We start from the raw sequence: 11,328 nt of genomic DNA, 5'->3' as shown, positions 1-11,328 counted from the left end.
GAAAAGTCCTAGAAAGAAGTAGAGGGGAGGGTGGGGAGAGGAGAACCTTGGTGTTCTTGACGCATTTTCTCTTCTCGTAAGTTCGTTATCGGAGGGGGGCTGATTAGAGAGGGAAGTTATCTTAAATAATGAAAAAGAAAAATCAGCTGGGGGTATTAGAGCCGATTTGAAAAAAATGACTGAGATAAAAATCCACAATTCCCCCATTCGTTCTGACGAGGGGCTAACGAAGGGCTAACGAAGGGCTAAACTCTCTACGGTGGCCAAATTACGCTATTAACTCAGTTGATATTGCAAAATTACCCTGTATTGAGACTTTGACAAATGACTGCTTAATACGACGCCACCAAATGCAGGTTCGACTATTATTTCACTCACCATTTTCGCCGAGAAGAGGTGATTGTTGTCTTTTATCCGTTTCGCTTAGAATAGATTAACCTCCAAAAGTTATTTTGTGGCTCTAATAGAATTTTCTCTTCATTTTGTGACATTTGTGATAACAATGTCGTAAGCTGCCATTCAATTGCGAAACTCCCACCAGGATAACAAACATCGATTAACGTTAATAAACACTGAAAACGTGACATCATTTCTATTTTCATCACGGCATATCCTCAGTGATTGCAAAGGGACTTATATTGGAGAGGCAAACTGTTCTGCTCGTATTTTGTCAAGAAAGAATTCAACCAATGAGGAACTGTGTAAAACAGTTTTATTGTTGATACTTGGAGTGGTATCTTTCCTTATGGTGGAACAACTGATCAACAATTTTTTTTTATTCACGATTGCAGTTTATGTGGTTCTTTCGGAAGGTGAGTTTAAAAATAGATTGTATCAGCGAAATGCTTCACTAAGTTAAAGATTTGTTCTGTACGTTTGGTCCTGTTTTCATAAAGAAACATTTCAATGATCAATGCGTTATTCTTCGTTCCTCCTTTGCCGAGTGACCAAAAGATAAATCCTTTTTGCTATTATTGAGAAAATTATACAATTGTATCGGGTATGGTGTTCGTGCTTACCCCTGCGTCTGTTAGAAATAAACACGAAAAAGCGAGTTAGTAAACACCTCCCTGCCTCTTTGGAGAGCTACCATCTTCTTCCGTAAATAATGCGGAAATGATTTGTCGTTTGTCGAGTAGCTGAAGCAGAATTTACATTTCATCTGTTCTTATGAAGGATGGTTGGTTTATCATGACGCTTTAAATTTGAAATCGTATGAATTGTTGACATAAATCATGTGATAAGAAATTAAGGCTTAAAAAAAGGAAGTTTTTTCCCCCAATTCGAATTTCCACTATTAAAAGTATGGATATAATTTGTCTTATTGATAATCGTGGTTAGATTAGCGGGTCGGGCCTGCTTAATTGTTTTAGCTCATTCATGGATGAACGTCACTCTCATGATAATTTTGGTCCTTTCAAATGTCAATAAGTCGAATTCCAGTTTTCATCAGGAAAGCAGTTTCTCAAAATTAAAAAAACCCTGATGGCTTTCGGAGATAATTTTCTTAAGTGTGGCGTCTGCCTTCAGTGCGTATCTCAGCCGATGTGTTTTCTCGGTCCGTTTTTTCTTCCAAATTTTTGAAATAACATCCTGCTATAATTTATAACATGACGAAACAACCTGCCGTTAAATAATTGATAGCGAGATCTTATCGAAGTCTTATTTTCAAAACATACTATTTATTGCAGATGATTGCCGAATACTGCAGTTTTTGGAAGCTAAAGATGGCTCAGCGCTGGAAAAACACATCATAAGAACAATTGCCTTAAACTCTGAGCATTCGTGTAGAGTTCAGTGTTATCTGGAGAACGCATGCGTATCGTACAACTTTGGAAAGAGAGTAGCAGGAGATGAAGTCTGTGAATTGAACAATTCGACAGACATACAACATCCGGATGATTTAAAACCGAGAGTGAATTTCATTTACCGTGGAGCTGAGGTATATAAAAGTTTCCTATAATTTTACAATTTTTGCACCTAGAAAAGGATCTCTATAGGGATAACCGTTAGCCGTAAAGCGGCCAAAAAGTTAAGCCTTAAAAATAGGCGTAAATATTGACAAATTCTAATCGTTAGTCGTAAAGAAACTTTAACTGTTGAAATAATTGTTTTATTATACATTTTTTTAAACAATCTGAAAAAGAAAACACTTCTCTCTGGGTGTGTCATAAGTGTGAGAACACAACGCGGACGACGGGCTTAGAAGCAAGGCAGACTTTGAAATCGACATGATAATGTCAACTTCATTTGCCATTGTAAATTGAATGTATGCTGTCGTCCAATGAGAGTTTTCATAGTAAGTTTAATGTATAATAATGGAGGTTATTAACCGTTAGCGGTAAAATGGCCAAAATTTTTATCGTTAGCCATAAATGCCACCACCCCATTGGGACCCTCTCATAGAACAATCAAAGAAGCCTCCCTCTTTGAAGGTTTGTCGCTTTATTCAAAGGACAGTTTCAGGGCTAGAATTGATGTCACTTCAGCACAAGTTTCCCTTCAATGAAAGAAACAGATACAAAGTCCTAGTAGTCGGACCATATATAATTTTATAAAGGACTAAATGATGTCTCATTAGAGCGGTTCAATATTATAGTTCCTCGTTGATGCGGACACTGCAATCAGCACATGTCGAAAGATTCACGCCCTGGCCCCAATTATGTTGTCATATTCTTGGGCAAGACACATTACTATTACAATGTCTCTCTCCACCCAGGAACATGAATGATTAAAAACTCTCAGATCAGCATATTTCGATGAAGAGCTGCAGTTCTTCATGTCGCTTCATTCGAGGGAAACTGAGAAAAGCTATGGCAACTATGAGCTAAAGTTCGCAAACCTTAACCTTTTATCATTCCAGAAAGAATTACGTTCATAGATTCTTTTCGTACTTTCCCATAATCCTCCTGTCTCCTTCCGTCTGATTTGAATGGTTTTTTCCATTTATCATTTCCCAGAACTCATGTGGAACCACGCCTTGTATGAATGGTGGGACATGTCAATCCGGGTTTTTACCACACGGGTACCGCTGCCTTTGTGCTGCAGGCTTTAGTGGGTTAAAATGCGAAACAGGTAAGATATTTGAAAGGAACTGGATAACACTATCTGAAATCCAAGTTATCCTCTTCAGCCTATGACTATTTTGGCTCATTTTTGATCAGTCTTTCATTTCGATGTTTTGACATCTAACAAAACTAAGAATTTGTCACTTGTACCTCAAGAGCTCAAGGACGTAAGAGAGAGCACGAATAGTTCCTAATTCCATAGTCAGCTGCGACACTACAGAAACCAATAACTGCCAGAAAAAAAAAAACCAACAAAGAAAATAATCTCCTGGCAAATTTTGATTAGACCCGTTTCTGAAGTCACTGGGGGTATCTTGCAATAACTAATCCCATATAACGAGTTTTTCTTGTTCTTAAAAGTCCTTGAACCCTCTCAGGTCCCTTGTCTTGCGAGTAATTGAACATTTCATGTAGTGTTTATTCCCCAACAAAATATTGAAGCGACGCGTAAGGTAGCGAATCATGCTCAGCTAAGCCAATCACAATTGGAATTGCAGATATAGACGATTGCAGCGCTAATCCGTGTCACAATGGAGGATCATGCCGAGATCTTGTCAATGGGTTCAAGTGTGACTGCCCTGAGGGGTACCTTGGAACTTTGTGTGATACAGGTTGGTGATTCTTAGGTTCGTTCTTTAAGAGCGAGCGGAATATTTTGAAATAGTTTTTCATATTGGTTTAGGGTAAAGGTTTAGGGTTAGGATTAGCAGCAGGAGATCTTCTGTACTTATTTGGAGCCCTAACTTGGATGACCGGCCGAAAATAAAGCTTTCGGAAATGTTAAGTGTCCTTTCGACCAATTTTAGCGCATGCTCTTTGTTACACGTGAGATCAAGGGTAAATAGTGTTTGCATTGTCTGAATGTATATTCAATTAAAAAAATAGAATAACTCCTTTGACTTTTTATAAATACACCTTATTCAATGGTTTAACTTAAAGTACCCGCGGATGTTTTAAGAGTTGAGTAGTATTTTATGTAAAGTTGTGTAGAAAAATACGCGAAACGAGCAAAATGTCCTCTCGTGTTATATGTTAAACCATCGATTTAAGGATATATGACTCCACTATTATTTCACTTTTTAATATTTTAATTTGAGTTTGCGAAATACATCCTACGGCCTTATCTGTGTATCGTATCGATCGCAGAAGGAGTACACGAAAGACGAAACAACACGGACGAAACCATTAAAGTGTTCTATGTGACCGACTAAAAGATCTGTCGCGCGTACAAGTTCGTTTATTCACAGATCAAGCCTAACAAACGCGGAAAAGAAAAATCAAAGTTTGTTGCTCTGTATTTTTGCCCTGTTCGACAATGTAATACCGTCTATAAAAGTTGCATACTTTGCGCGCGTCCTCATGAATTTATTTGATAAATTGACGCAGTAATGGAATAACAGATATATTGTTGTTGTCCTCTGGCACAATTATTCCCCAGTGCCGTCTACGAAGCAGTTGTTTAAAACGTTACTTTCCTGATATGATCAGGTGCATGAATGTTTCGAAGGACCCTAAATGTTCAAGTATCTCAAAACGTCATCAGTTCTAGGTTTTGAGCGACTCTGAATCTGTAGGAAATATGAACCCATCTTTTTTCAAATTCTCCCCACCCCCATCCCCCCAAAAAATTGTTTTGGTGCCCATGTCCTCGCTTTCGCCATCTTTTATGAGATATCAGAACATTTCGCTTTTGACAAAGCCACATGCTTGAGTATTCCAATTCATTTTCATTTTTAGCTCCCTCAGAATGCAATCAGTACAAGATTCTGAATGACTCCGATCGACACAGCGATTTTGGTCGCGGTGACCGAAAATGTGATAAAAATTTGACAGAAGACTGGTACAGATTCTCGGCGGGGGCTGGAACGAGTATACCTACTCACTGCCTACCGCACCATAGATGTGGAACGGACTTGCCTGGGTGGATGAACGGAACACACCCAACAGTTGATGAAGGAGTCGTTTCCAGAAAAGTTTGTTTTAGTGGCTATCATAAATGTTGTCACCGCCACATTATGATCAACGTACGGAATTGCAGCTCTTTCTTTGTATACAGACTGAAACCGGTCCAAGTTTGTGCCAGCCGGTACTGCGGAAAAAGCTAGAGGCTGAAACACAAATCTTGTTTTTAAGGTTCGAATCCCGTTGAAGCCCTGATTTTTTTTCAGGCTTCTTCTTTCCAATTGCTTAAATTGGAAAATTTACTGCGATGATCACATTTCACCTTCCTTTAAGGATACTGTATATCATTATACCTTGATCTGTAGTCGTTTGTTTAACCTGCTGTTGAACTAATTCAGATATCACAAACACGTCAAAAATGAAACCTAACTTTAAAACAGTTCGTCCTTTTAAAGAATTATCATTTAGAATATTAAAGGAGGCCTGATCAAGACTTTGCAGAATTATACGTCAGTAAAATTTATGAGAGATGCCATTCTCTCAGCAAGTATTATGTTTACTTTAGTTTCTTCAGTAAGCGACTACTCCAATTAGTTACATGATGAAAGACGACGTAATTTTGATTTGTAGACCAAGTGATTGTTCTCAAAGGTAGAAGTTTTGTAATGCGTGTAATTAAGTGCACCTATCTTAACTTTGCAGTGTCTTTGACTTTCCCTGTCGCTAGAGATCCGACAGTTGTTCTTAATGAATGCCCTTTTAAACAAGGTTGAACTTATTTGTGATACTGTCACATACTCAAAGTTGACGAATAATTACAGAGAAAGTATCACAGCTGCTTCGAGGCGTCGAGCTATTTGTCGCATAAATTCCTGTTGTAGTCAACGGAAAAGGTCATAGGTTGTGTGAAATCGGCTTACAAATGGATTGGATTCTCTTATAACGGATGGGGGAGATAAAGTGTTTATAGACATTTTATAGAACTGTTTTATTCCGGTTGGGGAAAGCCGTTTCATCTTACACATCGCATCGTATTTCCCCGTTGCAGTCTTTGGCTTTCAGCAATAGTGAATATGAGTTCAAAACATTTCAAGGACTGAAGTTTTTCTGAGTTTTTTTGTGCAGTGACTTAGATGACATTTAATTTGTGGATATAAAATCCTAACTTATTGTTGACTATCTAAAACGGCCGTCTTAGATTTTTAACTGCTGCTGGTTAAAATTTCAAGGCCCTAACTCATTCCTGAAAACAAAACAAAAAAGCTGGATAGAACGGTTTACGCTTGATAATTTGAATCAGAGCTGTATTTTCTCTCTTCTCGTCCCATTTCTTTATTCTGAGTCCAGAATGTTCGATGGAATAAACCTCAGGCAAACTGCGCTCTCGTGCGTGATAAGTAGAAATAAATGCGTGCGAGTGCGTGATGGCTCGCGATCGATGGCTTGCGGTTTCGACTTGACTAAAGATAAATAAAACTATAGGTAGGGTAACAGGAAACTCCTCTGACGGTATTTAATTATTCATATTGAAAACTTATTCTATGTGGCATATTTAGAGGACTTGATCAAGGCTTTACATAATAAAAAGAGTAATTAATCTTCATGAGAAATTCTATTCTTTCAGCATGTATTGTACTTAATTTAAACAGTTACTTTTGTCAATTTTAAGTTGACCCAAAGTGACAGTTCAGTTAGGGTAGAATTCTGTAAAGTGTGTGAAATAAATTTCATCTTTCTTCACTTGGTGCCCTCTTTGACTTGTCCTTTCTATATCGAATGCTCAATAAGTGCGTGTGACTGCGTGATGGCTGGCGATCGATGCCTGGCGGTTTCTACTTGACTTAAAAATTTATAAAACTAGATTGGGCAACAGGAAACTCCTCTGACGGTTTTTAATTATTGAAAAGCTTTTTATATTTAGCATATTTAGAGGGCTTGATCAAGGCTTTGCATAATAAAAAGAGTAAATATCATGAGAAATGTCATTCTTTCAGCATGTATTATATCTGCTCCAGTTACTTCAGTTTACAGTTGACCCAGTCAGTAAATCATGTATCATGATATAATTTTTCTAATAGGAGTAAGTGCATGCGAGTGCGTGATGGCTGGCGATCGATGGCTTGCGGTTTCAACCTGACTAAAGATAAATAAAACTATAGGTAGGGCAACAGGAAACTCCTCTGACGGTATTTAATTATTTATATTGAAAACGTTTTACACTTGGCATATTTAGAGGACTTGATCAAGGCTTTGCATAATTAATAGAATAATTAATCTTCATGAGAAATTTCATTCTTTCGACATTTATTGTACTTACTTTAACTAGTCACTTCTGTCAATTTTAAGTTGACCCAAAGTAATAGTTTAGTAAGGGTAGAATTCTGTAAGGTGTGTGAAATAATTTTCATCTTTCTTCACTTGGCGCCCTCTTTGACTTGTCCTTTCTAAATCGAATGCTTATCAAAAAAATGCCTGAGAGTAATTTAGATGTTTCTAACCCTTTTCAGTAAATTCGACCATAATTTACAGACAATGTATTACACCTGCTTTGAGGACACATGCCATTTCTATTCCAATTTCTTGTTAAATGCAAAAAATTGCCAAGAGTTTGAAATCGGCTCATGCATGGAGCAGGAGTCTCTTATGTAGGATTGTTGTGAAGCTACAATTCCAATTATTCAATAACGTTGATATATTTTCTCAGTGGGTGGCTATTTCACAAGAAGACATAGGCAAACGAAAGCGTTTAACGGGTGGCATGCAAAGGGCTGGCTGTCGAACTTTTGTTTTTTGCCAGCAAAACAAAGGGTCAGTTTGATTAAATTTGCTAAACTGAAGTGAGCCACAGAAGAAAAATAATGACTATTATGATATGGCCCTTGGGGCATTGCTCTGACTTACAATCCCGTTGAAAACCATAATAAAGCTGACATGTGTGGGGCCGGATAAATTGACTTTAGCTAGAAATGAGTTGCGTTCTTCAATAAATCATGAGTTTTATGTTGTGACCCCGTATTAGACATGTGGGTTGAGTTTATTGTTTCTTCCTGTCGTTACTCCGAGAGTTTCTTGATACCACTGGGTTCCAATGGCCTAAAAGCATGATGGATAATACGTTCGTACATTCGCAAACGTTTGACCTCTGAGTTTATCAATATTGTTAAATAAAATTTTGACTCCATTTATCCTTAGTTGTCGTAAACGCTCTGAAAACCTTCCCGCTGGGCTGCTAGACTTCAAACCCACCTCGAGATAAGCGGCCTTCACCTGATATTCTTTGAAAGTTTAATTAGGCAGCTATTGTTTGAACTGGAAAAACATAGTCTCGAATTAGGCAGAAATACAGACCTTTGTTCTGTTGGGGATCCATTTTGGGCTTGGAAATCTCGGAGCGAGCTCTTCAGAATGAATATCTTATTTCAATTTATTGAGCTAGTTTTCAATAGTGAAATTTTTACGGTCGAAATTTTTTACAGTAGGAATGGCGGGTTGACCGCTAAATACATCATTGACCACTTAATGTACAGAATTTCGCTCGAAAATACCGCTTACTTTGATTTTAAGAGAGAAACATGAATTCAAAATTACTTAAAAGATTATTCTTAGTTTTACTGGAACAGTTCCGCTTTCAGTAACCGTTATATACAGGTGGAGGACGATAAAAAAAGGACTTTGTAAAGGGTGACCGCTACCGCCTACTAGAAGTGACCGCTAAATAGAGGTGAAAACTATTACAGTGATTAAGGAGAAACATATTCGTGACTTTGACAAATGACTGCTTAATACGGCGCCACCAAATGCAGATTGGACTATTATTTCATTCATCATTTTCGCCGAGAGGAGGTGATTGTTATCTTTAATCCTTTTCCTTTATAATAGATTAACCTCTAAATATTATTCAATGGCTCTCGTATAATTTTCTCTTCATTTTGTGAAATTTATGACAACAATGTCGTGAGCTGCCATTCAATTGCGAAAACCTAATTTTAAACTCCCACATGGAAAGCGAACATCCATTAATGATAAAACACGGCAAACCTGACATTTCTAAACTAAGTTGTCTTAATCATAAAGAGCTGTTTTCATCACGGCATATCCTCAGTGAGTGCAAAGGGACGTATATTGGAGAGACAAACTATTCTGCTCCGATTTTGCCAAGAACGAATTCAAACCAGTGACGAACTGTGCTAAATAGTTTTATTGCTGATACTTGGAGTGATATCTTTCCTTATGGTGGAACAACTGATCAGCATTTTTTTCCTATTCACGATTGCAATTTATTTGGTTCTTTCGGAAGGTGAGTTTAAAAGATAGATTGTATCAGCGAAATGCTTCACTAAGTTAAAGATTTGTTCTGTACGTTTGGTCCTGTTTTCATAAAGAAAAATTTCAATGATCAATGCTTTATTCTTCTTTCTTCCTTTGCCGAGTGACCAAAAAGTGAAATTCATTTTTGTTATTATTGAGATAATTATACAATTGTGTTGAATATAATGTTCATGCTTTCCCCAGCTTCCCTGCCTCTTTGGAGAGCTTCCATCTTCCGTAAATAATGCGGGAATGATTTGTCATTTCTTAAATGGCTGAAGCAGAATTTACGTTTTATCTGTTCTCGTGAAGGATGGTTGGTTTGTCACGACGCTTTAAATTTGAAATTATGGAATTATTTACATGAATTATGTGATAGGAGATTACGGCTTAAAAAAAATGAATATTTTTTTTCGAATTCGAGTTTCCACATATTAAAAGCATGAATATATTTTGTCTTATTTATTAGTCGTGGTTAGATTAGCGATTGTTTTAGTCTATTTGTTGATGAACGTTACTCTTATGGTAATTTTGGTCCTTTCAAATGTCAATAAGTCGAGTTCCAGTTTTCATCATTAAAGCAGTTTCTCAAAATTAAAAAACCCTGATGGCTTTCGGAGACAATTTTCTAAAATGTGTCCTCTGCCCTCAGCGAATATCTCAGCCGATGCATTTTCCTAGTCCGTTTTTTCTTCCAGATTTCTGAAACAACATCCTGTTATAATTTATAACAAGACGAAACAACCTGCCGTTAAACGATTGATAGCGAGGTCTTATCGATGTCTTATTTTCAAAACATACTTTTTATTGCAGATAATTGCCGAATACTGCAGTTTTTGGATGCCAAAGATGGCTCAGCGCTGGAAAAACACGTCATAAGAACGATTGCCTTAAACTCTGAGCATTCGTGCAGAGTTCAGTGTTATCTGGAGAACGCATGCGTATCATACAACTTTGGAAAGAGAGTAACAGGAGATGAGGTCTATGAATTAAACAATTCGACAGACTTACAACATCCGGATGATTTAAAGCCGAGAGTGAATTTCATTTATCGTGGAGCTGAGGTATATAAAAGTTTCCTATAATTTTACAATTTTTTTTGTACCTAGAAAAAGGATCTCATTGGAGATAACCGTCAGCCGTTAAGCGGCCAAAAAGTTTAGCCATAAAAATAAGCGTAAATATTGACAAATTCTAACTGTTACTCGTAAAGAGACTTTCCCTGTTAAAATAATTGTTTTATTATACATTTTTTATAACAATCTGAAAAAGAAAACACTTCTCTCTGGGTTTTTTTTTTGAGAACACCACGCGGACGAGGGGCTTAGAGGCAAGGCAGACTTTGAAATCGACATAATAACCCAATTTCTGCTGCAGACATTAAGTTGTCATGTCAACTTCATTCGTCATTGTAATTGAATGTATGCTGTCGTCCAATCAGAGTTTTCATAGTTTAATGTATAGTAATGGAAGTTATCAACAGTTAGCCGTAAAATGGCCAAAATTTTTTATCGTTAGCCGTAAAAGCCATTGGTACCCTATCATAGAACTATCATAAAAGCCCCCTTCTATGAAGGCTTCTCGCTTTATTCAAAGGACAGTTTCAGGGCTAGAATTGATGTCACTTCAACACAAGCTTCCCTTCAATGAAAGTAACAGATACAAAGTCATAGCAGTCGGACCATATATAATTTTATAAAGGGGCTAAATGATTTCTCATTAGAGCTGTTCAATATTGTAGTTCCTCGTTGATGCGGACACTGCAATCAGCACAAGTCGGATGATTCACGCCCTGGCCCAATTATGTTGTCATGTTCTTGGGCAAGACACATTACTATTACCATGCCTCTCTCCACCCAGGAACATGAATGATTAAAAACTCTCAGATCAGCATATTCCGATGAAAACCTGCAGTTCTTCATGTCGCTTCATTCGAGGGAAACTGAGAAAAGCTATGGCAATTATGAGCTACAGCTCGCAAACCTTAACCTTTTATCATTCCAGAAAGAATTACGTTCATAGATTCTTTTCGTATTTTCCCATAATCCTC

The 11,328-nt window shown here is 37.3% G+C and overlaps 1 protein-coding gene across 5 annotated transcripts in view; it reads left to right on the top strand.

The window, feature by feature from the left end:
* The first annotated feature begins 601 nt into the window (after positions 1 to 601).
* Positions 602 to 11,328, top strand: part of LOC113671107 (uromodulin-like) — a 32,832-nt gene continuing 22,105 nt past the window's right edge. For 3 of the 5 annotated variants that reach the window (XM_089211158.1, XM_089211161.1, XM_089211151.1), the window contains exons 1-4: positions 602 to 812; positions 1,692 to 1,942; positions 2,961 to 3,075; positions 10,092 to 10,342. In XM_089211158.1, the coding sequence (XP_089067284.1) occupies positions 746 to 812; positions 1,692 to 1,942; positions 2,961 to 3,075; positions 10,092 to 10,342 (684 nt within the window). In that variant the 5' untranslated portion in view covers positions 602 to 745. Of the gene's footprint in view, positions 813 to 1,691; positions 1,943 to 2,960; positions 3,076 to 3,565; positions 3,680 to 4,805; positions 6,711 to 9,020; positions 9,268 to 10,091; positions 10,343 to 11,328 lie in introns of those variants that run through there. The other 2 variants (XM_089211168.1, XM_089211174.1) reach the window with 2 other exon arrangements.

This window comes from Pocillopora damicornis, chromosome 1 (assembly GCF_964200805.1).
Source record: "Pocillopora damicornis chromosome 1, jaPocDami1.2, whole genome shotgun sequence".
In the NCBI taxonomy this organism is placed as follows: domain Eukaryota; kingdom Metazoa; phylum Cnidaria; class Anthozoa; order Scleractinia; family Pocilloporidae; genus Pocillopora; species Pocillopora damicornis.
The sequence above is the reverse complement of the archived record's forward strand: the minus strand, read 5'-3'. Positions and strand labels throughout refer to the sequence as shown.